Here is a 26,840-nt window from a genome sequence, read left to right on the forward strand (position 1 = left end):
CAACTTTATGTGTTAATTTCTCCATCGATATACGGCTATTTCACAGTCTGTGTACGTAGAGCATATGTCCCATGGTAATATATGCAAAGACGTTGATCCACTGATATATTTGAAACCAAAATTACAAATATACGTCGCAGACTGTATGAATACTATAGATTTTACCACAGGAGGACGTTGAAGCAAGTTGTTTGGCCGGCTGGCATGTTGTTGCACAGTAAACTTGGCATGTAAGTAGCTTGTATACAAAGAGTCACAATAGGTCATATTGCTTTGTTTCACAATTACTATACTGCTTGATAGCTTAGCCATCAGCAGTTGACAAATGCAAAAGACACAGCGTCTAGGCATTGTGTAATTACTATTACCAGCCGTGTTCACTCAGCCGTGATAAGCCGGCATCGCCGTCCGCCTACCGAAATTCTGAACAGTCAGGTCAGCATTTCCTACGTAAAAACGAGATGAATAATGCTAGAGCATCGAGTGATGTTTTGTTGAAAAGAGAATATCATTATCTCTGAAGTAGGTTATGTTCGAGAACGCAGAACGAGGCTACCAGAGTTCACACCCGCTCATAAAAACAAAACTGCTGATCAAAACAGACACTTTTCGCCCTTCAGCAGACCATGGCACTATGATACCTCTTGCGGATAGTTGTTTCATAGGCGTAAAACGCTAGAGGGCAATCTTCTCGTTACTATGATACCAAACACGCCTCGATTAAGCGTATATATTTGACTTTATCGCAATTATGGTGAACCGATTCAAATTCGGGGAAAAGTCCCGATTTTGAAAGGGTTAAGATGAGTCGTTCTTGGTTGACAAGATAGCGTAATGCTGAAGCGTCCATCCACTTGATCGGTAGGACGTGGGTTTGATCCTCGGCTGTGTCAGATCAAAGACCTGATTAGTAACGCTGGTATCCAATGTTCCCTCTGAATTTGCATGAGTCTGCACAAACACGCCAACTCACTGCGCAGGCCCTAGGGCAACAGTGCGCAACAAGGCCCCATATAAGTTGATAAATCAAACTTCTTGGAGGTCTCGCCCAACAGACCCATCTCTGGCAATGCAATTTTTGCCGCTGCTTATCATCTAAATTGGTGTCCTTTTAGTGGGTGTGTGCTCCGACAACCATTCCATGTTAAACGGATAGAACTTCTTTGTTAATTTGGCTTGGTCAAGGGATGAGCATGAGAAACTATCCATTCGTTTTGTCATCATTAAAAGCGATCAGTATAAACAGTGACAAGCAGAATTAGCGAGTAAAATACTCAACGTTGGTCACACAGGCAAGCAGATAGCCAAAAAACTCGTAGCAACACAAATGGACGCAAGTACTATAGACGGTCAATCGTGATTTTGTGCGACCATCTGTGACGCCACAATAAACCCGTGTACATAGTGACATATATAATACTAGTAGACATACACCCACGATGACGCACTTCAAATCAATACATACCATCGATGTAGGCCTACCACCGCATTAAAACACTGATGTGACGTCTTAATACCGGCAATGAACTCATTACTACCAAGATATACAGTCATAAATATTTATACAAATATTCAAGTCTGACTAAAGCAAGAACAGTATTAGCGTATGACCTTATCGACATAAGATTCCCGTTCAAACGAATCTAAACAAATTTAAAAACAAAATGTTTGCTGCTGATAAGCTGATGTAATTCAACGCTCTACAGTGCGCAGTTGAAGCATTTCCCGATCAACGTTTGCAAGGGGATGGATTTTTTTCAACAATATTCGTGCTTGTACTTGCATATCCTGCATATAATCCTATCTCACCATATGTGATCAGATTTGCCTAACGGAAGTGATGACTTCGAAAATTCATGGCATGTTATCGTAAAGTTAATCTTATGCAATGTTCATTCCACACAAAGAATACTATTCGTTAGTTTCTCGCAGATTACCTTCCACCTAGACCATTGTTATATATAACTTTGTTAAACCATGTTATTTCGCCATTCCCAGAAAAGATTGCGCTATGGAAATGATGTCAGTGTCACTTGATGAAAAATCTCTTTAGTGAGGCGCAAATTATCATTTCTTCACAGAGCGCAATATTTACCTTTCCGGGCCTCACGTACCTCGGTTTCAGACGAAAACACTATTTTGCCCTGGCACTAATTTTTCACGAATATGCGCGCCTGCGCGGTCTGTTGGAAAACAGTGCGCGACGACTAAGAAAGTCATCACTTCAGATTTTTTGTGCGCAGCTTAGATTTTCAGTGCGCAGAGACCGATTCAACACTGCGCAACATTACTGGTATCCACCACTTTTCCGCTTGGCGCTTAGCACTACCAGGATGGCATGGAGAGGTGTTGCAAGACTTGGAAGGTCGTACAAGGCTGTATATGTATCTTCCCTGTCCAGTGGCATATGCGCCTCATGCACTTATGGTATGCATATGCACAGATCGTGTGATGTATATCATGAGTTGGTTCATACGTCGCAAAAACAAACTATGACATTTCCCTTAACATGAATTTTGACAGATTAACAATTTTCGATAAAAAAGACATATTGTTTTTTACCATCATTCAACTTCATATCGCATTCGACATGTTAGATTTGTCCGATGAATACCCCTATATAACTTCAAGCAACCATATTTACCCTATAACAGAAAATCAATTATCTTGGACTGATAAGCAATTATCAGCAGCAATAGTTGGCATAAATTCTAAGTTGCCGAGAATGGATATTCAAGTCCCTAATTCCCTGGATACACAACTGTTTGGACTCTTAGAGACATGTTTCAGCTACCGCAGGAATAACGATACCGGTATGAGAATTTTTCAAAAACCTGCGGCAATATAGATGAATGAGGATGAGGATCCATATTTCATTAACAAAAGAGCCATATATGCCTCGTCAGTCATAGGTTTTCGGCGATCCCACTGGTCCAAAATTCTGCTTTTCTCTATTCTATGTGAAATCAAAGTTGAGTTTTAACCCCGCCATTACTATTGAAGCTTTTTAACAAATTGAATACTTCTTAATAGTTTTTCTTTTAGCTTCTATGTAACTTACTTCTTTAGGCATGACACACCGACAATTCCTAAGCCAATAACAAATATCATTTTCTTGTAAAGAACAGGCTATTGCGTGGCATGCAAATTGCAATATTATAGCAGTGTTGTCTGAATCACAAGCAGAAATGAAATATAACAATGAAGGATTCGTTTGAAATAGAACAGAAAGTAACTAATACCAGAAAAACCGGGATCACAAAGTAATAGTTTTCTAATTCACTGAGAATAAGTTTGTCTAATTGATCTGATGACCAATTTCATACTTCAATATGGACATAACCATGACTTTTCAGTGAACCAGGGAATGTGAAAGATTTCCCACAAATGTCACATTCATACTTTCTGATTCCTGTGTGAATATGAACGTGTTTGGCTAAATATCCCTTTCGAGCAAAGGCCTTTCCACAAACCTCGCATTCATAGTTTCTTACACCCAAATGAGTTTTCTTATGGGTATTCAAGTAACCCATCTTGAGAAACGCTTTTCCACAAATCTGGCAAGCATCGCTTTTGACTCCAGTGTGAGCATGCATGTGTCCAGCTAAACTATCTTTTCTAGTGAAAGACATCCCACACATCTCACAATCATAGTTTTTTACTTTGGTATGTGTATCAGCATGTCTTCGTAAGTTACCAATCTGGGTGAAGGCTTTGCCACAGATCTCACATGCATACTCTCTGACTCCAATATGGACGCTCACATGACTTTTCAATGTTTTGCTGTCGGCAAACGCTTTTGCACAGATCTCACATTCATAGTTTTTTATTCCAGCGTGAATATCCATATGTCTTGTTAAATGTTCATTTCGAGCGAAGAACTTTCCACACATCTCACATTCATAGCTTTTGAATCCAGAATGTGTTTTCCGATGAATATTCAAGTTACCGATTTGAGAAAATTTTTCGCCGCAGATATCACATTCATGGTTTTTCACTCCAGCATGTGTATCCTTGTGCATTTTCAAATCACTGATCCCAGTGAACATTTTTCCACAGATAACGCATTCATGGTTTTTCAAACCAGTGTGAGCTTTTCTATGTGCTTTCATTGCAGACATTGCAGTGAAGACTTTCCCACAGATATCACATTCATCTTTTCGCTCTTCAATGTGGGATTGCAAGTGACTTTTCATTGGACCATGACCAATGACGCATTTCCCACAGATCCAACAATTCATTCTAGACATTCTTCCAGGCTACACTTCTTCAAGCATTACACATCAACAGTTCTTTGCCCAACAACGAATCTTGTACCCTTGCATTATATAGGCTATTGCATAGTATGGTACTCGTTATATTAGTTCAACAGTCTAAAAAGCAATATCATCAAAGACAAAATTAATCAATGACGAATCAGTTTGATGATGAACAAAATACAGAACCTCCAAACTATTATATATTGATAGGCGTTTCCTCGAATAGATGAATGCATTTCCATATTGCAATGATCTGTAACCGGATACATTGTTAATAAGTATGACTAATCAATACACATTTTTGCATTTGTGGGCGATGAAAAAATTTTCGGAACAGGATGACCTTGGAAGCAATGTTCCCTCTAGGCTGCGCACGTGCGCAAATGTGCAGTGCTTTTATGGTCTCTGCGCACAGAAAATCTAAGTTGCGCACAAATAATCCGAAGTGGTTACCTTTTTTTTGGTAATTTACGCACTGTTTTCCCAGGGCCTGCGCAGTGAGTTGGTGAGCGTGCGCAGACTCGTCAAAATTAGAGGGAACATTGCTTGGAAGGATCCGGTATCTTGGCTAGGATAAAAATAAATTTTCGGACTATATCGTCTATGAAAAAATTTTAAATTCTTAATTTGCTGGAAGTTTTTGATGGACATGCTCATACGATGGTCATTAGGATTGTCCAAAATCTTAAAAATGCATTGTTGTAATGTCTTATTCTAGATTATTGATAAAAAAATATGAGCTTGCAATAAGCTCACAAAAAAGTTATTAGGATTTCGGGCAGAGCGTTTAAAGTAGCTGAAGAGTGGGCGTTCTACTGACCATGGAATGGCGAGAAGACTACCGTAATTTTCCAAGTATAGTACGCCCACATGTATAATACGTACCCCTAAAATAGCATGCAAATTCTGGGAAAAAGCCTGTACCCATACATAGTACACACCTGCATTTCAGTACATGAATAGTTATAATTTCGTATACGATGTCATTCTGTTTTGCGACGTCTCTCTTGAACAAATGAACAGTCATGACACAACGATCGCTAACCATTATACAATTGTCTTTAAACGATAGTAGGTAGCAGCCAAAGCCTGCGAGGCGGGTGGCACGATAGTTCATGCTACCGACACGGCATCTTGAGCACGAGGAGACCTTTCACAGATGCGATTGCTAATCATAATACAATTACCAGTATTGTCGCTAAACGATAGTAGATAGTAGTCAAAGCCTGCGAGGCCGGCGGCGAGTTAGTTTAGGCCAACGAACCGACAATCCGACATCTTGCGCACGATGCCTATTAAAGATGCGATTGCGCCTTGGGTAATGGTTATTTCATGCGCAACAGGTCTGTTGGAGATGCAACTGATTACGCAAGCGATTATATTTTGCGCACATGGCATGTCGTTGAAGCGATGAATTATCAGGATTGCACCTTGACAATGTCAAAAATGTTACCTGCTCTGTAATAAAAGTTTGCTCGACATATTCAGCTTTCTGTTTGTGGGTGCTGTGCGCTTGATCCGCAATCATGCAACATCAAGATTGAAATACATGCTGGTATCAGCGAATGATGCTTATTCAACCAATCAATTAAACTGATATCGTTGTCTGATGTTGAAAATCTCACAAGCGTACGGGATCCATCTCGATTTCATATGCTTATTGTATCATAAAAAACAAATCCGTGCGATTCGGGTGTTGGCTACTGTTGTATAACATCAGAGATGACGCGCGAACTTGCGTAGCATATGTCGTCACTCACATGGGGCATGGTGCGGTGAATTACATCAATGCAGCTGTGAGCGCCGACTTTTATTTTTGCGTGGGGTGGCGGCAGGTGCATCGCCAGGAGATGTCAGAAACCCCTCCTTTTAAGGGGGCGCACCTCTTTAAAAATGATTTTTTTAGGTGTTCACGTTTGTAGTCATAAATTCGTAAAGGTAGATGCGAGCCCCATGATTAATGCATTGCTGGAAAGGGCAGGAAATTTCCTTTCCAAATATGGTCTTTATGTTGTACCATGAGCATGTACCCCACCGGTACACTTACTCACAAAAACATGAAAATATTGAACACGCGTATTAAAAATCCTAAAAACTCAAAAGTCTTTCAAGATTTTCCTTCAAATATTGCTGTAGTATTAGTACATATATATATCTACAAAACAATTGAGGGATTTTCAAAAATAGGTTTTCTAACAAAATTTATGATATTTTTTGTCAGCGAACCCTAAATTTTCATTTTTTCAAAATTCTTTCCTCTGTAAAAATTTTTCTGGACAAAATTTTTAGAAAACGCTCAATTATTTTATTATACATACCCTAACCATCATTTGTGCAAAATTTCAGATGAATCGAACAAGCAGGTGCCAAGCAGATACAATTTTTGTGCAGAAAAAGTGTATTTTGAGAAAATCGCGTTTGAAAAAATAAAACCACTATAACTTCGAAAAACAAGGATATGAACACTGATCATGACATCAATGGCCACATTAGTTGATTTGCATCACACATTGAACCATATATAACACAACCTGAGCATTAATAGCCGCCAGGCACATAGTCTGATGTGTCTTAGGACTCTTGAACTCTTTCAATTTTTCACAGCGAAAGAGCGTCGAGATGCAGTCTTTCTTTTTTGTCCTTCAAACCAGCTTGATTTTTTTGAAGGTGTTCACTGGCAAGTTTAGGCTTTCAAGAACACTCAAGTATCCACTACATCCAATATTCCAGTTCAGTACGGACGTAGCTACAGCACGTTTTACTGCCATAGTTCATAAGTACCTTTTCTTCAGGTACCTTGTCCCTATGGTCACGACGAATGACTCATTTTGGGTTTTGGTGAATCCATCAATGCATCTTTCCATTTCAAAGATTCTTCTAAAACTCTAAATTTCCTTGATCGACTCATTCTAGGCAAATTGATAGCTAGAAATGAAAACCAATCCAAGACAGTTATCCAGATACAATAAATATTACCCAATATTGTCAGTCAGCAGTCAATGAATAAAAACAGATGAAATAGGAAAACACACAACCTCCATCTCGACCATTTCCTTGGTACTGAATCAATGAAGCAGCCAAGTATATGAAAGCAGACATGCTAGAACACTTATTTATAAACATACAATAAATACTAGCCAATATGGTCAGTTATCAGTCAACAAATCAAAAAATGAATGAAATAAAAACAGCCTCACCTCGCCTGTTTACTGAATCTGTGAAGCAGCCAAGTTTATGAAGGCAGACTGGCTAGAACACTCATTTCAAGCTCTACAGCAGAGATTTCGCCAGGTGGCGCTATTTCCACCAGCAGAGGCGAATGTTGGATTAGAATGAACACGACTGCAGCAAAAATTGGGCTGTAATTCTTTTTTTCTATAAGATGGTCCCCAAAAGAAACTAGTTTTGGATAAGAAGGAGTTGTAATATCATAAAAATAAGGACATATTTGAAAAGAGCGTGAAATTTCCGTTCTAGATCGATGAAGAAAAAGAAAACACAAAAAAATTATTTCTAAAGAGGTGTGCCCCCTTAAAACGCTAAACCCGTCCTTTTGAAACAACCAATATGACGCTAATATTCAGTTGCAATACAAGAAGTCGTATCAACAATGTTACGTGGGGCCGCGACCAATAAGCGAAATTCGTCACGCATATCGCATAGCACAATTAACGCGGGACGATCTCCTGCTGAGATGATTGCGGGATTAGGTCATTGATTGCCGCAGGCTCGGCATTCGTCACTGGACTGTAACACGACAATTCTGGGACAGGAAAGACAGACAAGAATGAAATATTATATTCATATTGAAATAAACCCGAATATTTTCGGGTGACACTCATCTGGGGCAATCCTCAGCAACTAGTACAGAATTGGAAAGAACATTGTATATCAACAAGAATTATGATTACAAAGGTGCGCGGCCAATCAGTACCCATAAGGCCAACACAATCAGTACCCATAAGGCCAACACAATCGGTTTTACTTAGTATTGAGTAGCAAGCCTCGCGACAATTCGTTGCTGATTAAAAAATCGATTTTGAATGCATTGCTTTATTTCCCGATTTACGTTCACTAAGCATAATTGGATTAATATTATGGGCACTGGAATCGATTCCAACTAACAGGCACACCCAGCCACCTCGTAATTCGGCACCTATTATTGCAATACAAAATTCTGCGGCATAAACTAAGGCTTTTGAAACACAACCGTCACGAATCAAACCATAGGCTTAAATCCCTGGTTTGCTCAATAGATTTCAACGCGAAACAGAATGAAAATGGTATGTGCAGTAGGGCTGTTCAAAAAAAACTTTTTTTTCCAAATCTCACTCGCCTTGTGACTAAATCGTCAGGTTGTCCAAGAAAACGATGTACACCAAATTTGATTCAATTCCAACCAGTCAAGGCCGTGCAATCTTGAATAAAAATTTTTAATTTATTATTAAAAATGAAAAAATAAAAATTCTCAAATTTTACTGTCAACCCCATGAAATTGTTGAGCTGTCTTCAAAGACGATGCAAAACAAATTTGAGTCAATTCCGACTTGTAGAAGCGGAGTTATTAGCGTTTTTCGTTGTCGTTGATAATTGTCGGATTATCTTTGATCCGGGGATTATCAACGAAAAACTCAAATAGTTCCGCTTCTACTAGTCGGAATTGACGCATCCCGCATTCATAGTTTTTGAACCCAGTATGTGTATTTCCATGTCTTTTCAAGTTACCAAGGTGATCAAAACTCTTTCCGCAAATCTGACATGCATAGTTTTTTACTCCAAGATGTGTATTCGAATGCATTTTTAGGCTATGAAGCTGGGAAAACACTTTTCCGCAGATCTGACATGCATAGTTTTTGATTCCAATATGTGTATATCCATGTGATTTCAAGTGACCAAGCTGGCTAAACGCTTTTCCGCAGATGTGACATGCATATTGTTTGACTCCGGTATGTATATGTCCATGTGTTTTCAAGGCACAAAGCTGGGTAAACGCTTTACCACAGATCAGACATTCATAGTTTCTGACTCCAGTATGGGTTTTCCCGTGTTCTTTCAAGTTACTGAGAAAACTAAACGCTTTTCCACATATATCACATTCATAGTTTTTGACTGCAGCATGTATATTTCCGTGTGTTTTCAAATCGCCGAGCCGCGCAAACAATTTCTGACAGATCTGACACTCATAATTTTTTACTCCAGTATGTGTATTTCCATGTGTTTACAAGTGACCAAGCTGGCTAAACGCTTTTCCGCAGATCTGACATATATATTGTTTGACTCCGGTATGTATATGTCCATGTGTCTTCAAGTGACCAAGCATGGCAAAGGCTTTTCCACAGATCTGACACTCATAGTTTTTGAATCCAGTGTGTGTCTTTCCGTGTTTTTGCATGACATCATGCCGGTTAAATGCTTTTCCGCAGATCTGACATGCATAGTTTTTGACTCCAGTATGTGTTTGTGTATGTATATTTCCGTGTGTTTTTAAACTGTCGAGGCGAGCAAACAATTTACCACAGATCCGACACTCATAGTTTTTGACTCCGGTATGTGTAGTTCCATGTCTTTTCAAGTAACCAAGCTGGCTATAGGTTTCTCCGCAGATCTGACATACATATTGTTCGTCTCTGGTATGTGTATGTCCATGCGTTTTCAAGTCACCAAGACGGATTAACGCTTTTCCACAGATCTGACACTCATAGTTTGTGACTCCTGTATGTGTATTTCCATCTTCTTTCAAGTGAGCAAGCAGGGTAAACGCTCTGGTGCAGTTCTGACACTCATAGTTTCTGACTCCAGTATGTATATTTCCATGTGTGTTTCAGGTCGTCGAGCCGCACGTACGATGTTCCACAGATCTGACAGTCATTGTTTTTTACTCCAATGTGAGCAGTATGTGTATCCGCACGTCTTTTGGAGTGAACGACAAGATTATCCCCTTTGCTAATGACTTTGCATTCATTATTTTTCAAACCAGTGTGTGATAATATATGTTTTTTTAGTGTAGAGATTGCAGCAAAGGCTTTTCCACATATCTCACATTCGGTATTTTTATTTTTGAGGTGGAATCGCAGATGAGTTTTCAATCCGTCATGACGATGGAAGCTCTTTTCACAGATCGAGCACATCTTCTTTGACATTCTTATGGATTATCTGTTATTTACTTTACTTCTTCAAGCGTCACATTTCAACTGCTCTCTGCTTGAAAATGAGTAATCAATGATCGCTTGAAATGAGCTAGTATATAGTATTCGAATTCTTATATTAGTGCAACTTAGTCTGAAATACAGAAGGAATTAGCAACAATGAGGCAGTTTGATAAATAAAAATATAAACAAATCCTATGATAACTAGATGTGCAACACGTGATTCACGGTTGAATACGCCGAGATGCATACTGCTTAGCCGTCTAACAGCAGCGCAATTGGTAGTCCTATAGTCAGGGCCGTAACTGCCGCACCCCAAACCCCCCAATTGAGGGAGGCCGAGATCGAAGGGGGCCCAAAATTATTTCGTGAATTAGAATAAATTATAGAGTATTTTTTGAAAATTTATGCAACTTTTTAAAAAAAATTTCGGTTCGCCACATATCTTGATTATTGGGTACTCTTCCCCAAGAAAAAATACCCAAGATTTATAGAAATGGGCATATCAGCGTTGGCCATGATCGCACCACAACGCACCAAGACATATAAAGTTTTAGGCCATGTAACACGTGACTCCAAGAAGTATGTCAGAACGATTAGCAGCGAGAAAGGCCTGGCCGTAAAGGACTGCTTTTATGCTGACCAAAAACCTTGAAATACCAAAACTTCGTTATATATACAAAATACATATAGGCGCCTAAATGTTCTTGTCTTGGCAATCTGAACCTCACAAGACAAATACCATCCCGCAGGAAAGAAAATTATACCTTATTTACCGATTTTATCATGAATTATCGAAATATTCGCGCCCCGCGCTGTCTCACTAAAAATACAACTTTAATTTCGTCGCAAAAGCGAACAACGTGATGCGGGGTCAGGTTATCATACTATGGGAGCCCGGGGTCTTGACGAAGTGCTGTTACGTTCCTGCCAACGGGTATACCCCCAGAGATGCTTAATTACTATTGAGGGGGCCCATACCTTTTCAAACACACCTCACTCAGCTCTACCGGTAAATCAGAATACGTGAACAGAGAAAGGATGAAAATTGATAGTAATACATGCAATTCTCGACCATATTGACCGATTCAGTCATGAAACTAAAGAAATTTCTCTTGCTTCACGCGTTACGGCGAGTAAACCTTATTCACTCAACGAACACCCAATGTAGCAGATAAGTAGCGGTAAAACAGTATACAATTTTGAAATCTCGCCAGGGCAATAAAACTACTCCGAAATAGCCATTATGATTGTTTGGGTCCGTTTCATAGCCGCAGTATTAGTGCGGCCCCGACCGTACTCTGAAATCCTAAACTTGGCCCTCACAACGAAAAAGTTTGGGAACCACTGGTATAGAGGCAATATCGTTACTTGTATTATGATTAGCATTCGCATCTGTAATAGGCCTCGTGCGCAAGACGTCGCGTCGCCGGCCTCGCAGGCTTTGACTGCTCTGTCCTATCATTTAGAGACAATGCCGTTGATTGCATCATGATTAGCGATGGTTATGTCATGATTGTTCGACAGTGACATCGCAAAACAGAACAACATCGCGTACTAAAACACAGCTATTCATGTATTGTGAATGCAGGGTGGGTACTATACATGGGTACAGGCTTTTTCCCAGAATTTGCATGCCATTTTAAGGGTGCGTATGATACATGGGGGCGTACTATAGTTGTAAAATTCGGTTGTTATTTCTATATTGCAGCTCATATTTAAGTTATTCTGGAATGGCAGTTATGTATATCATAGGAGAAAATGGATTTTTTGCAAGGGAATTTATTCCGAAACCCTAACAAAACATCTCTAAACAGCAGTATAATTGTATCAGTAGACTATTGGCAATTAAAATGAGTTTACACAGTAGACATTTCATCTTTGTCTGCCATTGTTTATTGAAGTCCTCAAGTTTAAGCAATAATGAAGCTAAACTGCTTCGCGATTTCTTTAATTAAAAAATAGAGGGAAGGTTATCAAACATTTTTCAAATTTGCAGGTTTCGCGGATCTCTTGAAATTGCTTCGAGGATCTCCGGTTGAAAACCATTGGTTTACGACCACGACACGAATCTGAGTGGCATTGCCATCTCGCGATGGAAAGAAAAGGCACAGGCATCAATCCATCAAAGATGCATATGCATGACGATAACTTGATATTGTTACCGCCTACTTCACAAATCAAACATGGATCCTCTTCAGGTCGTCTTTGTATAGATGCTGAATTGAGAGATACTACCAGCCAAAGGCTGGCAGACCACAATATCAGATTATAAGGAGCTTCCAACTGTAATTCTATTGTATGCATATTTTATTTTTCTTCAAAATATTCTCCGCACTTCCCCCGTATAGTCCGTAGTCTGCCCTACGTTAATCTACAAGCATTCGGGGAGCCCTTGATTTTCAGTGAGTCACAAAACAAAAGTCTACCACATGTATTGTAATCTGTAGGACTACCAGTAAAGCTACTCAGGCATAAGGCTATACTTGTACATTGTACAAACTACCCATTTAGTTTGTTGATGGTCAACTAACTATAATTCTATGATTTAGCAGTAATCTGAACGAGACGGGATCTCATGAAGGAGAGGAAATGTTGACCAGCTGCATGAAATGGATGGTAGAAACAAACACATATTCACAAAGACTACAACTTGAAACGAAATTGAAACTGATATGTGCACAGGGGCGTATCCAACCGAAAAACAGGGGGGCATCTTTAGAAAAGAGGGTGTTTTAAAAGGAGAGGATGTTCCTAGTTCTAACCGATTGATCAGGTTAGATGTACGCACAAATGCAGATATTACAACGCTCAGATAATCTTACTCGTGTTTGTGACTTCTTCATTCGCATATACAAAACTACGTACAATTAAATACAACAAACCATTAACCCTTTCGCCGCGGGTGGATCCTAGAGGATCCATGCACAGTTTTTCACAAACACGCTTCGATCAATTAACGACATCTTGCGTTGTAGGGGTCATAAACGGTCACAATGATCGTCTATAAATAGCGATTGTCGATACGCATACGACCAGCTATATATAACCCATTGCCTTATGGCATAACCTGTTCAAATTGCAGATTGAATGCAGAAAAACGTTTACCGCAAAATGCAATGTGTAGCTCAGTTCGCCTGAATGAACGCTAATCTTATAATCCCTTATATCTTCCGTTCTACACGTCGTAAGCAGACACAGTTGTCGTTTTAGAGTAGTTGTTGATCGCAAGAGTTCATTGCAACCATAATATCGGGAATTAGTTGGATAGAACACGCTTCAAATTGATGTGGAATAAAGCAATATTCTGTTACGTGAATAATGCCGCGCACGTATGACCATTGCCGCATAAGGCCATATACATTCACTTACGATTGTCTTATAGAGATGAATGTCACACACATAGTTAGATGCAGTCCATAACACTTCAACAAGATCAGTATCACGAAGGTTGGTCTTATATAAGTTACACGACGCCAGTGCTAAACACTGCAGACATGGGTGTGTAATTGGCACGAATGTGCGGTACTCGCGCCTGTAGTAACAACATCATACAGACCGTTGAATCATCCGTCTTATATGTTATATGAAATTACTGTAGACTTCAATGAATAGATGGTGATCATATGCCCATATACTGACGAACCTGTATCGGACATTCGATGTGTAGAACACGTTTCAAATTGATATGAAATGAAGCAAAAAGAGAAATCGCGCGCCTATGAGAAGTGTCAAACAAGGCAATATATATACTTCCGATGGCCTTGTGCAGTTGCAAATTGAACATTTTGTTAGTTATGTACAATCAATAGTATCTATAAGATCAGTAACATGGATTTGGACTTATATAACTGGACCACGCAAAGCCAAATAAACACGAATTACAACGCGCGTTGCCTCCGTCGCGATGACGTAATCAGCGGCGGCCGTGAGTAACGCTTATAACGAAAACTTCCATGTCGCGGTGCGCACGGTTGCGTAAAGATTTAAAACTCAGTAATGTCTTGTTTGAATGCCGAAATTGATATGTAAGACAACCACGTGGTCATTCACTATGGGAAGGATTATGTATCACGTCACGTGAAAATGAAAAACAAATTTCTCTTTCACTTTTGAGAAATCGCGTAGACTGGTTTCAATATCATCGTCACCTCTCTCGCCCGAGCCTTCCGAGTAGCACAGTTGGTTAGGCTGCTATATCCTGATCACGGCGATATATTGGGCGTCGGTTCAAGTCCCGCTGTTCGCGTTTTATGAACTTTTTGGTTGATGCATTATAATTTGGCCTGGAGGCCGGCCGCGGGAGTAGGGTTAAGCTAAGATAACAGCAGAAAGAGAGACACGGAGGTATCTAGAGCTTAATCACCAAAGCGAGGATGTTATTAAGAAAGTGCGTGCAGATCATATTACAGCAAAGAGGGAGATCTCTCCATTTTGCGCCAAAATACTAACACTCAAACAGTGAAGATACGCAAATGAATTATAGTCTGTTGCTGTTTGATACAGACAATTGTTCAGCCTGTTTTTGCACATGATCTGGATCAATTTTGTTTTAAATCAATATCTACTGTCTGCCAAGATGGTGTAGTATTTTTGGTGTGTGCAGATGGTAAAGACTAATTTACGCTCGAGCTTGTGCGATTGCATTACGTGAATAACAGCGGCCCGGTGCAGACTTAGGCTTGCAATCAAAATGCATTCCTAAATGCGTTTGCGCTGCAAAAGTGACAATTGCGAATTGTCCAGCCAATACTATAACTTCTCGTCGTTACAACATTACTGTTCGATTTTATGTAGCACTATTACGTGCCACAAGTTCCAGAGCGGCCTAATTTTCCTAGCCTCCGATGTTTTTACTACTGGCCAAACGCGTTAAAACAGGACAATCAGCAGATGCGCCAGAGACCTGAGACACAAAAAAGACAGGAAATCTGAAAACCTACAAAACAATCGAACTAGATCATTGCAAATTTGATCAATACATGATAGATTCCATATCGGATTTGATTAGTATAATCTGTTTTGGTACAGTAGGGATCTGCTATCTCTAATGATACAAGCTTAGCACGCATGTTCTAAACATTTGTTGATAATAAATTGTCAAACCGAAAACCAACTCGCGTGGTATCGAAATTTCACGGCGTCTCATGCGAGTGTTATTGTAACTGGATAATAGCGTTCAGATAAGACGAGAGAGCCATTTGACGATGCACTTTTTGGCCTTCCGTAGACGAGAGAACAATACAAGAAAAGAGCATCACTGCACTGCATGGTTTGCTCAATCGATGGCGTGATGATGCCGTTACGGCAATACAGGGATTATCGATTTAGAATAAGAAATATTAAATCAATGGAAATAGATGTAGGAAGGCGGATGCTCGAGCTTGGAAACGGGAGGGTAGCAGTCTGCTAATGAGAATACGGCAATGGATGATGTACCCCCAGCTTAAAATGTCCGTGTGATAAATTATAGCATTAGCTCATCACACTGTGCTACAAAAATTTGAGCATCCACATCAAACTGATCTGAACAACAGACCAAGCACTATTAGCATAATATATGTGTTTTATTTAGGGCATGGTATGGTATGGCATGAATGAGAAATATCCCTACTTCATACCTGACTGAATCATTCCATACCATAGCAACATTCTTCCATACTATATTTGATACTTTTTCCATACTTTCCAAGTTGCTCAATACCTTTCAGATAACATTCTAGTATTGATGTGAGGAAATTTTGGCGCTTATATTCCGAAATACATATCATAAAGGATTGAAATTCGATCCGCGGTATGGTTGCGTTCGATAGAGTTCGTCCAGCAATGAAGTTTATTGGAACATATAAGGTTCCCGTTCGAACTAGTCGAATAAATTCAGAATTTCTGCCACTGAGAATCAAGTGTTACATCAATATTTGACAACGTAATTCAACACTGTGCACTGCACAAAGCGTAGTATTGATAACAAATATGACACTGACAAGTGACACCGAGGGAATACAATACGAGTGTGTAAAGATGAAAAGAATTAGTAGCCTACAGCTGACAGCAAACGAGAAAGCGCGCATCCAACATAATTTTCGCAGTATAGTACGTATCCATGTATAATACGCACCCATACAGTACCTGCAAATTCTGGGTAAAAGCCTGAACCCATGTATAGTACGTACTGTGAATTCGCAGTACACAAATAGCTGTGTTATAGCATACGGTGTTGTTCTGTTTTGCGACATCACTGTTCATGTGTTCAACAATCATTACATAATGATCGTTAATCATTATGCAATTAACGGCATTGTCTTCAACAAAACGATAGTAGATAGCAGGTAAAGCCTGCGAGGCTGGCGACGCGATAGTTCAGGCCATCGACACGACATCTTGAGCACGAGGCCTATTACAGATGCTATTGCTCAGGCCAACGGTTATGTCGTGCGCACCAGGTCTATTGGAGATGCGACTGATTACGCAAGCGATTATATCTTTCGCACATGGCATGTTGTATATGCGACAGAGTTGGATCAATTACAATAATTCAGTTCAATTACAAATACAATTACAATTACTCAATGCTGAAAATTTCAAATTACAATTAGAATTACTGTTAAACATGTAATTAATCACAATTACAATTAAAATTACTGTTAAACATGTAATTATTCACAATTACAATTAAAATTACTGCTGAACATGTAATTGACTCGGTAGAGAGGTGTTCTTTGACAACCGTGGCGAAGTAATTAGCAACAATCTCAAGCTATTGATGTTTCATTCATGATACGTAGAATACCCTTTAATTACAAAAACTCAAACGTATTCGAACTATTCCTAATCATGAGTACTGAAAACTACAACACAGAAAAATGTTTCAAGCGACTGTTAACAACCAAAAGTTTGAGAGACTAACAGCGAATAGGCTGCAGAACAGTTAATGAAATGCAATCAAACGATCAGGCTACTCAGACCTGAGTGAGGATAATAAAATGTAATTGGTAAGGCGTCATCGATCACGATGATACCGATAAGGTGTGTAAAATTGAAATAAATGCAAAAGGAAAGAAACTCCTGATAACTACGAGTTACAACATTTTGGTTCGCATATACATTTTCACTTGCTCGGAAACTGGTAGATTGCTTTTGATGAAGATTAGGGTGCGAAAAGTTCAATAACAATTACAATTACATGAAAAAATGTAATTCATTACATTCAGCTCAATTACAAATTACAATTGATCCAACTCTGATATGCGATTGATAAGGCCTGTCGTTGATGTGATGAATTAGCGAGGATTGCCGCCCGCATGTGCAGCTATCAACGATCCAATTTTGCTCACGTACAAACGGCAAACCAACTCAGCAGGAGATCGTGTGCTGTGCTGACGACTCTGGTTAATTGGCAACACGCTTCTCGCTAATTGGTAGCGCGTTATACTGAGAATACGGATTACTGGGCGTTATGGATGAAAGTGATGCGCAATTGAAACAAACATGAAAAAAGGTGTGATTCTAAGTTTTTACCGAGCGAGATTTTTTCAAGGCATGTTGTTCCCATGTATAATATGCAACCCCCATTTTAGATCAAAAAATCGCATTATACATGGAAAATTACGGTAATCAGTAATCTCTCAACTTGTGTACAGCGCAATGGAGTTCCAAGTCTGACATCGCAACAATTGTTTGCTCATTATAACGACGTTTGAGATGCATTGTCACATTTCCCGATAATAAACGAATATTAGCGCAAGTAAAATTCAATTAAAAGAAAGAGAACGTGAATTTGCTTGTGTGGTCGAGAGAGATGATGGCTCTCAGCACAAGCGTGTCGAAATTGACGTCGTAAACGAGGTTGCTTCGATTATCTGATTACTAACCAAGGATTACAATTTATTGGGGCGTTTTAAGCATTAGTTCGCCGCCTGTGAAGCTGTGTATCAATTATTCGAGCGCGTATCAGTTAATGGTGAATAGACGGCATTTACGCGATATCACAGACTCGCTAATTGGCAGCGCTGATAATTTGAGATCGAAGACGTCGGGCGTTTAAACTAATTGGGTGGGGTAACCGCAGGCGCGTATCCAGAGCGCGAAAAAAAAGGGGGGGTTTGCGTTACGAAATTGGCTATTATGACGTCATCATTACGATCACTCGTCTCCACGCCATGGCGAATATTTAATATATTATAGTTTAATGATAGACAGAGATTTGCGGTGAGTGGGAGATGTACGAATACGATACGGACATTGCCTGAAAATCATGTTTCTTTTACGGTATGATTGAAAGAAATTCGTAAAGGCTCACATTTAGTCATGAGCCGGCAAACGCCGCCCGTCTTCAAGCGCCTAGTTCCGGTCAGAGATGCGCGATTTTGTTGGGTTTTGACGATATTATGCGCACGGTCGGTAGTGTCGCAGCGGACGAACAAGCGCGCAATAGGGCGGTAGCATAAACGAGGGCGATCACGATCGCCACAGAGAGGTGTGGTGTGAACAGTGTACGTCGTACACGAATGTGTGCTTTTCGATGGCTTTACTAGCCATACGGCTGAGCGTGTAGTACGCGCGAAGATAATTAGACCTTAATTGCAAGCACGCAGGTCAGTCAACTAATACAGAGTACACACTGGGATAATAACTTGATCGACAGAGAAACTTGTCAGCCGATATAATTAGGTAAACTTTACTACTAGGCCTACTCAATTCTCCCGTTCAGCGACAACATTGGCCTGTATTTGGACGACAGCAAGCCACCTAACAATCGGGAACGTGGATTGCTAGGCTTGTATTTTGAAATGTGAATGTCAATCCTAGGCCATTTCTCGTCAATAATCGCGAATACAATGTGGATTTGAGAATAGCATTGTCGTACTGGTGCCGTCGTGTCTGCGTCTCGCTGATCAATCAACACGCCGCGTGCAATCCTTAATTAGGATTTCAGGGCGAGCAGGTGCAGCGAATTCGCGAGCGATTGTTGATTGCCGACAACTTCGTCTTTGCAATTACGTATCGCGTCGGCCAATTAGATTAGATTTTCCTAAAATGCGTCTCTCGTTTTAGCAAGGCGAGAGAGAAATCGAGGGAAGAAAGTTGAGAACGTCAGCAATTGCCACAGCTGAAATGTAGCTGAACAAGCGCAGAATTCGTACGGAATTAGCGAATTATAATGACCTATTTTATCCTTTTGACTAATACGGCGCATAATTCCAATCTTTTGTAGGGGTGTTAGTCCCCTTAAATAACATTAAGACGCCACATTCGCCTTCTCATACGTAAAAACGAATAAGTTAAACTAATAATTAGACAATATTAGAGGCTATATTTGACATCAATTTTTAGTATTTTGAAAAGGGGGGGGTTCCGACCCCCTAAAAACCCCCCCTGGATACGCCACTGGGTAGCCGCCAGCCCATAAATGTGTCATGGGGTGGCGGTGGCTGCGCCACTATAGGACTCGGCACCTATTATTGCAACACAGAATTCTGGGGCATAAACTCTGCTTTTGAACTGGAACATTCCATATTACAATAAATTGATCACCGTCATATGGACGAGTAACGCTTTTGAATCATCGTACCGTTTTAAGATTCCATTCAATGACTTGGCTGTATGGTCTGACGTTATTGAGTGCAGGGGCGATATTAAAACATCACCCGGGTGGTCATGCTGTACCTACACCAGCAGCATCATACGTCCTAATACGACTACGACGTCACCAATAAGGCACAGTGACAACCATTGCAAAATCTATGTGCCCCGCAACTTTGTAAGCGCATGATGATTTCAAAAACAATGAATTGTATTTCTGACTCAACCATTGATAGACATAGAAGTATCCATTATGCTCCATCCTAATGTCAGATTGCCACAGCAAATCAGTGGCCATCCGCCCAATTTTCAGCACAATTATTCATCACAAGTTGCATGCAGGATACCATTTCCAAACTAATCATGGTGGCTAGAGACCGACACTGGTTTTGCTCTACAGCTGCTGAGATTTTAGAAAAACAACCGTCACGAATCAAACCATTGGCCTAAATCTCTGGTTTGCGAAGTCTGAGATGGAAGCACTGACCAAAAGTGGTTGTTTATGCAGCCTGCAGCTATAATCCAATTCTTGCAAATGGTGTATAGCTTCTGTAGCTCTGGTTGGTTCATTTGACATAACGATACACATATAGATCATTATTCATATCACGATTTACCTCAGTTTGCCTTGTTAGTAAACAGGATGCATGATTTCGTCACAACAACTCCAAGGGTTCACCAAACCGAATAAGGATGAAGACCACTGTGTGGAGCAGTTTTGTAGCACTACGATTTACAAGTAATCTGAACGAAACAACATCTTATTAAGGAACGAAATTGTTGACAAAATGCAGCGAGTGTGTGACAGAAATGCACACATTCTTATTAGTAGATTACATAATAGATTTCAACGCGAAACAGAATGAAAATGGTATGTGCAGTCTGCTTGTCATACCAGTGGATGAAGATCAACAATGTGACCAGCTTCCAAGGGCCTTTCCAAAATTTTTGGCGATCGTTCATCACTCGTCATCGACTCAGTACTCTGATACAGAAATTTTTACATCTGCCCGTAACTGACCTCGTTGCAGAGTACCAGCTATCAATGACAGAAGCTCACGCTAACAACTAACACAACGAATGTTACCGTTACCACAAAAACACCAACACAAATAAACAAGCGCAAATTCTTCAGGAGGAATTCATGGAAACGTACAAGAGGGATACTGACGTGGGGGACACAGAAAATCACCCTTCCACCCCACAGCATGAGTTACACAGCCACAAACATGATGTCACAAAAAATTGTTCTAATACATTTACACTGTGGTGTACAGTGTACAGGTTTGGTTTCAATACTAAAGCAAAGGGGTATGGGACCAGGGTGATCTTAATTGCCGATCCAAACCAATAACAGCATATATCTATATGGTATAAATGTGTCTGACATGTATGTTTCAGCAATAAACGATCCACGCATAAGGACACACACAGTTCACTAGCTGACCACACGAAGTATTTAAACACATCCATGGAGACATAGGAAATATTTGCCATGCACACACTTTGCCGGAAAACGGGTATTTTCGCCAGCATGTTCTTTGGAGGGTAAATGATTCCGTTCAGTTTTAGGATACTTCTGATGTGAATTCTCGTGTCTCTTCAATGTATCCATGCGAGTATATTCTTTTCCACAAGTCGTACATGCATACTTTTTGCTGCCACTGTGAATATGCATGTGTCTTGCTAAGTGTGCCTTTAAACTAAATGACTTTGAACACATCTCGCATTCATAATTTTTGTCTCCACTATGTGTAGTCATATGGATTTTCAATTGGCTTGGCTGTGCAAACGCTTTGCCACAGGTGTAACACTCGTTGTTTTTCACTCCAGCATGTGTGTCACTATGAATGCTCAATGCGCGCTTTCGGTGGAATGCTTTTCCACAGATCTTGCATTTGAATTCTTTGACTCGATCATGAATATCCATATGCTCTTTTAAATGTTCATTTCGAGCGAAGGTCTTCCCACACGAATCGCATCGAAATGTTCTCACCCCGTCATGTGTTTTCGTATGCCTTTCCAAGTTGTACTTACGAGTAAAAGACTTGTCACAGAGCTGACACGCATACATGATTCTTCAACGACTTCACGTAAAACCGTCTTCTGTTTCTACTTCAATAGTTCTCGGCTTGAAAGTCTAGACAGTGTACTGCCCCAATCTATGTAAAATCTTCCGTATAAGCATCAACTAAAAAAAGCAAGTAAGAGTGCATGTTATGCCTGGAAGCTTTTATCAGGATCTCAAATTCATAATCGAAACCGAAACAAGGTTTATAATATCATACGTATGCACAAGAAAGAAATACAAGGAGCAAAATGTTACAATCCTCACTGTTCTGTGATGGCAAACCTAGTTGACATTCTGAATCTGTTTCTGAATTCAATAAGCCGCCAGCTACAGCAACACAGTACATAATATGCGGAGGAAACTGATTGTTCCCATTCCTGATGGACAAAAATTTGTCTCCATGCTGTAACAGATTCCAAATGTGAGAGCGTTTTGAGTGGACCGCGAGCATAGGCGTTGAACTCAGGTATGCCGCGAATACCTAGAAATATTTTTACGTTTGCGGCATACCCAGAATTCGGTTAGGTGGGTGGTGAAGTGATCAATTTAGGAATGAGCAATGTATTTCATGGTGATGCTGAACACGTAAGCAAATCAGCTGTTGGATAATCCCGCTTGTGCGCAAAATTATCGAGACGACAGATTTTGCATACTCGGAAAGGGTCGCTCACACTTTCATTTGTAAGCCTTGGAGTCGACTTTTATCAAAATACACCAACCAAGGCTGTGTCAACAAAAATAGTTCCTGTATCATCTAAAAATAGTACATTGAACGCTCTCGTATTCGACATTTCGTGCTGGTGACGTCATATTTTGTGTTACGATTGTTGTTATATTGCAATAGCGGATAAGTGTAACATTTTACAAAGTCTAAGCAATACAAGAATAACAAAGATATGAAAAGAGGAATAAGATGAGCTGCATAAGCTGCAATAGAACAAAAAACATAAAACGCTTGCAAAACGCCCCGCACCATCGTTCCGGCCCGTCTAATGAGATTGAAATGGCAAATACGGTTAAGCACATCAATGAAGCACCGATACAGGAGATTAAATACGAATCAAAACACAAGAATAAAGAGCATAAAGAGCAGCCACCTTGGCATTAAAGGTCACATCACCTGCAATAACACCAACAGCAAATGACATAAAATAAACTCATGCCTAAACAATCAAACGCCACTAACATGAAATAGTACATATAGTAACAGGGCTGTGGAGTCGTAGTCGGAGTCTGGGTAATTTTTGCTTGATGGAGTCGGAGTCGTGAAAACTATAATAGCTGTAGCTGGAGTCGGAGTCGGAGTTGGTGGGAAAATACTGACTGGAGTCGGAGTTTGTGAGAATGACCTGACTTCGACTCCGACTCCAACTTCTCTATCATGAAAACATTTGCTTTCAAATGATTTTCAATAGAATTTTTATGTACCACCAATCAGTGTTATTAATAACCATACAGATCAGGTGCGGCCAGCCCGTGGCACGCAGGCCAAATTTGGCACACGAGAAGGTTAGGTGTCGGTATAGTGAAAATGTGTGGAGTCGGAGTCGGAGCTGGAGTCGGTGGTAAAATTTACCGACTCCACAGCCCTGAATAGTACTACAAACAGCAATCTAAATCATCGACATCACTCGCCTGCAAACATATCGGCAAGTCACTGTTATGAATAGAATAGAACTCCATCCGTTGTCGATACATTTCTAGACAGAGTACATCTGCTGATATTTCAGATTGCGATCATGAGACGTGGCAGAGTTCATCAGGGACGGAGGTTGATGATTCATACTTGAAGGCAGATTTGGTTAGTTAGCTGACCACACAAAGCTTATAACCGTTACTCACAAGTAATTCAAACCAGCCTCTACAAATCGAGGAGCAATATGTCAAGCAGACAAAAAGTGCAAGTCTGTGGCTTGTTTCTTAGGTAATGAATTACAACAATACTGCTACAATACTACAAAGTTTACAGACACGGTGAAATATCAACATCCAATGAGAAATGGGAATAACATTAGGATTTTTCTTTAACAAGAACGTTTATAATTCAGAATTGATTGGCACATTATTAGTGCGAAATATAGCATATTAGGCAAGTGCATCAATGTAAGGTTTGCTCAAATCACACCTTATTAGTTTCATACTACGGTGTGCGTACCTATGAGTCCAGCTAGATGAGTATTTTCCATTGATGAACTTTTCACATGTATCACGTCTCACCACAAGTTGTTCAGATGTACCTATGTGACTGGATGCTCATGTCCGCGAGTTGCATTTATTGTTTTTGATTACACTGTGCATATTCATGTGCAGTTCATTGCAACATCTTCGTTGAAGGGGTTCTGATAGAATTCTCACCGCTGATTTCCGATTCTATCGTGCACTTTCGCATATCTGTTAAACGTACCGTTCCAAGTAAACTTCCATCCGCCGAGCTCACATTCATAGTTTTTTTCACTGAAGTCTGAATATGGATGTGTGAAGCTGAATTGGCAAACGAATTCCCCCAGATCTCAAATGCGTAGTTTTGAAACCAACATGTCCATCCCAATGACTATTCAATATGCAAGAGTAAATGCTTTCCCGCAGATCGTACCCTCATGATTTTTTGAAACCACTGTGCGTTATTAGATGTCTTTTCAATGATGAGATCAAAGTATAGGATTTTTTACATATCTCACATTTGTGACTTTTGACTCCAGTATGTGTATACATATGTAGTTTCAAGTAGCCGATCTGATTGAAGGCTCTACCACAGATCTCACATTCCCAATTTCTGATACCACTGTGAATATGAATGTGTCTTGCTAAATGACCCTTTGTAGCGAAGGACTTTCCACACATATCACATTCATGTTTTTTCACTCCGGTGTGCCAATTCTCATGTATTTTCAAGTCACTGTTCGCAGTGAACGCTTTCCCACAGATCTCACAGTCATATTTTCTGATTTCAGTATGTCTATGCCGATGTCCATTCAAGTAAGTAAGGCGACTAAACGCTTTTCCACAGGTCTCGCATCCATATTTCTTAACTGCACTGTGAATATGAATGTGAGTAGCTAACGATGCTTTTGTACTTAAGGACTTACCGCAAATCTCACATGCATAGTTTCTGGATCCAATATGTATGTTCCAATGGCATTTCAATGAGCTGAGACAAGTAAACGCCTTGCCACAGATTATACATTCATGATTTTTTAAACCACTGTGGGTTATTAGATGTGCTTTCAATGAAGAGTTTGCACTAAAGGCTTTACCACACACCTCACATTTATAGTTTTTGACTCTGTCATGTGTACTCATATGACTTTGTAATTGGCCAATCTGTGTAAACCCTTTACCACAGATCCCACACTCATAGTTTTTGACTCCAGTGTGAACTCGAATATGATCCTTCAACTTCGTCTTTGAAGCGAAAGACTTTCCACATATTTGACATTCATGGTTCCTGGAACCAGTGTGGCTGATCAAATGTGCCTTCAATGAATACTTCTCAGTTAAAGTTTTACCACAGATCTCACATTCATAGTTTTCGACTCCAATATGTGTCTTCCCGTGTCTATGCAAGTTACTAATAGAAGTGAACGCTTTGCCACAGATCTCGCATTCATGATTTTTTAAATCACTGCGGGTCATTCGATGTGCTTTCAAATTATAGATTGTAGTGAAGGCTTTCCCACACTTCTCACATTCATGGTTCTTACTTCCAATATGTGTATTTCCATGTCTCTTCAAGTGGCTGATGTAAGTAAACGCTTTGTCACAGATCTCACATGCATACTTCTTGACTCCAATATGTATAGTACTTACATGTCTTTTCAATGTACCATTGTAGTTGAATGATTTTCCACAGATCTCACATTCGTGGTATTTTGCTCCAGTGTGAATATGCATGTGTGTTGCTAAATATGCCCTAGCAGCAAATGACTTTCCACACATCTCACATTCATGGCTTTTGACTCTGGTATGTCTAAAAACATGTTGATTTACGCCAACAATGGAAGTGAATGGAATGCCACAGATCTCGCATTCGGCTTTTCTCTCGTTAATGTGGAATTGCAGGTGAGTTTTCATTCCGCCATGACAATCAAAGCTTTTTCCACAGATCCAACACTTCATTTTCGTCTATCTTCCAAGTTATGTGAAAATTACTTCTTCAAGCATCACACTTCTTCAACATTATTTCCACATTTGCATTGACAAGTCATTATGCAGTCTTTGAATTGTTATTATAGGTAAGCAATCTGCAAAGCAATGGGAGGATAATTAAATTTAGAAATGACGGATCAGTTCCGATGATAAACAAAATATATCAATTCTAAAATCCAAATGTGCTATAAATTAATATTATTGACGTCGAATTGTCAGCACTGTAATGATCAGTAATCAGATACCATAATTTACCATGTATAATATGCACCCCTAAAGTGGCAAGTAAATTCTGGGACAAAGCCTGTACTCATGTATAGTACGCACCCTGCATTCGCAGTAAATGAATAGTACATGCGTAAGTGCCATACTACAATTTTCGAACGGCGTATCTTTGATTCTAGTTAACCGATTTTGATAAAATTTGTATTCTGAAATCAGGAAAGTTTTGTAAGCATGCCAATTTTCAAGAAAATTTGAGACGTTGTGTTACATTTTCCTTACCACATGACATGGAATGACTCTGATTGTGTTCACCAGAACAGCAATATCTGTTCATCAAACAATTGAAATTGAAGAGCACTGCACTATAATACAGCCAGGGTTTTAATGGCTCGAGTCATGACTCGACTTGAC

The 26,840-nt window shown here is 39.8% G+C and overlaps 3 protein-coding genes across 3 annotated transcripts; all 3 read right to left on the reverse strand.

Annotated features, from left to right (window-relative positions):
- Positions 1 to 716: 716 nt before the first annotated feature.
- Positions 717 to 4,394, reverse strand: LOC145434304 (uncharacterized). Its single transcript, XM_080311671.1, has one exon. The coding sequence runs from the start codon at positions 4,248 to 4,250 to the stop codon at positions 3,321 to 3,323; it is 930 nt and encodes a 309-aa protein (XP_080167797.1). The 5' UTR covers positions 4,251 to 4,394; the 3' UTR covers positions 717 to 3,320.
- Positions 4,395 to 6,491: 2,097 nt separating this feature from the next.
- On the reverse strand, positions 6,492 to 10,605 carry LOC145437992 (uncharacterized). The gene is made up of 2 exons (XM_080315361.1): positions 10,043 to 10,605; positions 6,492 to 9,474 (listed from the first exon to the last, which is right to left on the reverse strand). The coding sequence occupies exons 1-2, from the start codon at positions 10,397 to 10,399 to the stop codon at positions 8,824 to 8,826; spliced, it is 1,008 nt and encodes a 335-aa protein (XP_080171487.1). The 5' UTR covers positions 10,400 to 10,605; the 3' UTR covers positions 6,492 to 8,823.
- Positions 10,606 to 22,178: 11,573 nt separating this feature from the next.
- LOC145434040 (uncharacterized) lies at positions 22,179 to 26,315 on the reverse strand. The gene has a single exon (XM_080311324.1). It carries the CDS (start codon positions 26,172 to 26,174, stop codon positions 24,654 to 24,656), a length of 1,521 nt encoding a protein of 506 aa, XP_080167450.1. The 5' UTR covers positions 26,175 to 26,315; the 3' UTR covers positions 22,179 to 24,653.
- Positions 26,316 to 26,840: the final 525 nt, after the last annotated feature.

This window comes from Botryllus schlosseri, chromosome 1 (assembly GCF_051294905.1).
Source record: "Botryllus schlosseri isolate E-star chromosome 1, Bs_hap1, whole genome shotgun sequence".
NCBI classification, from domain to species: Eukaryota; Metazoa; Chordata; class Ascidiacea; order Stolidobranchia; family Styelidae; genus Botryllus; species Botryllus schlosseri.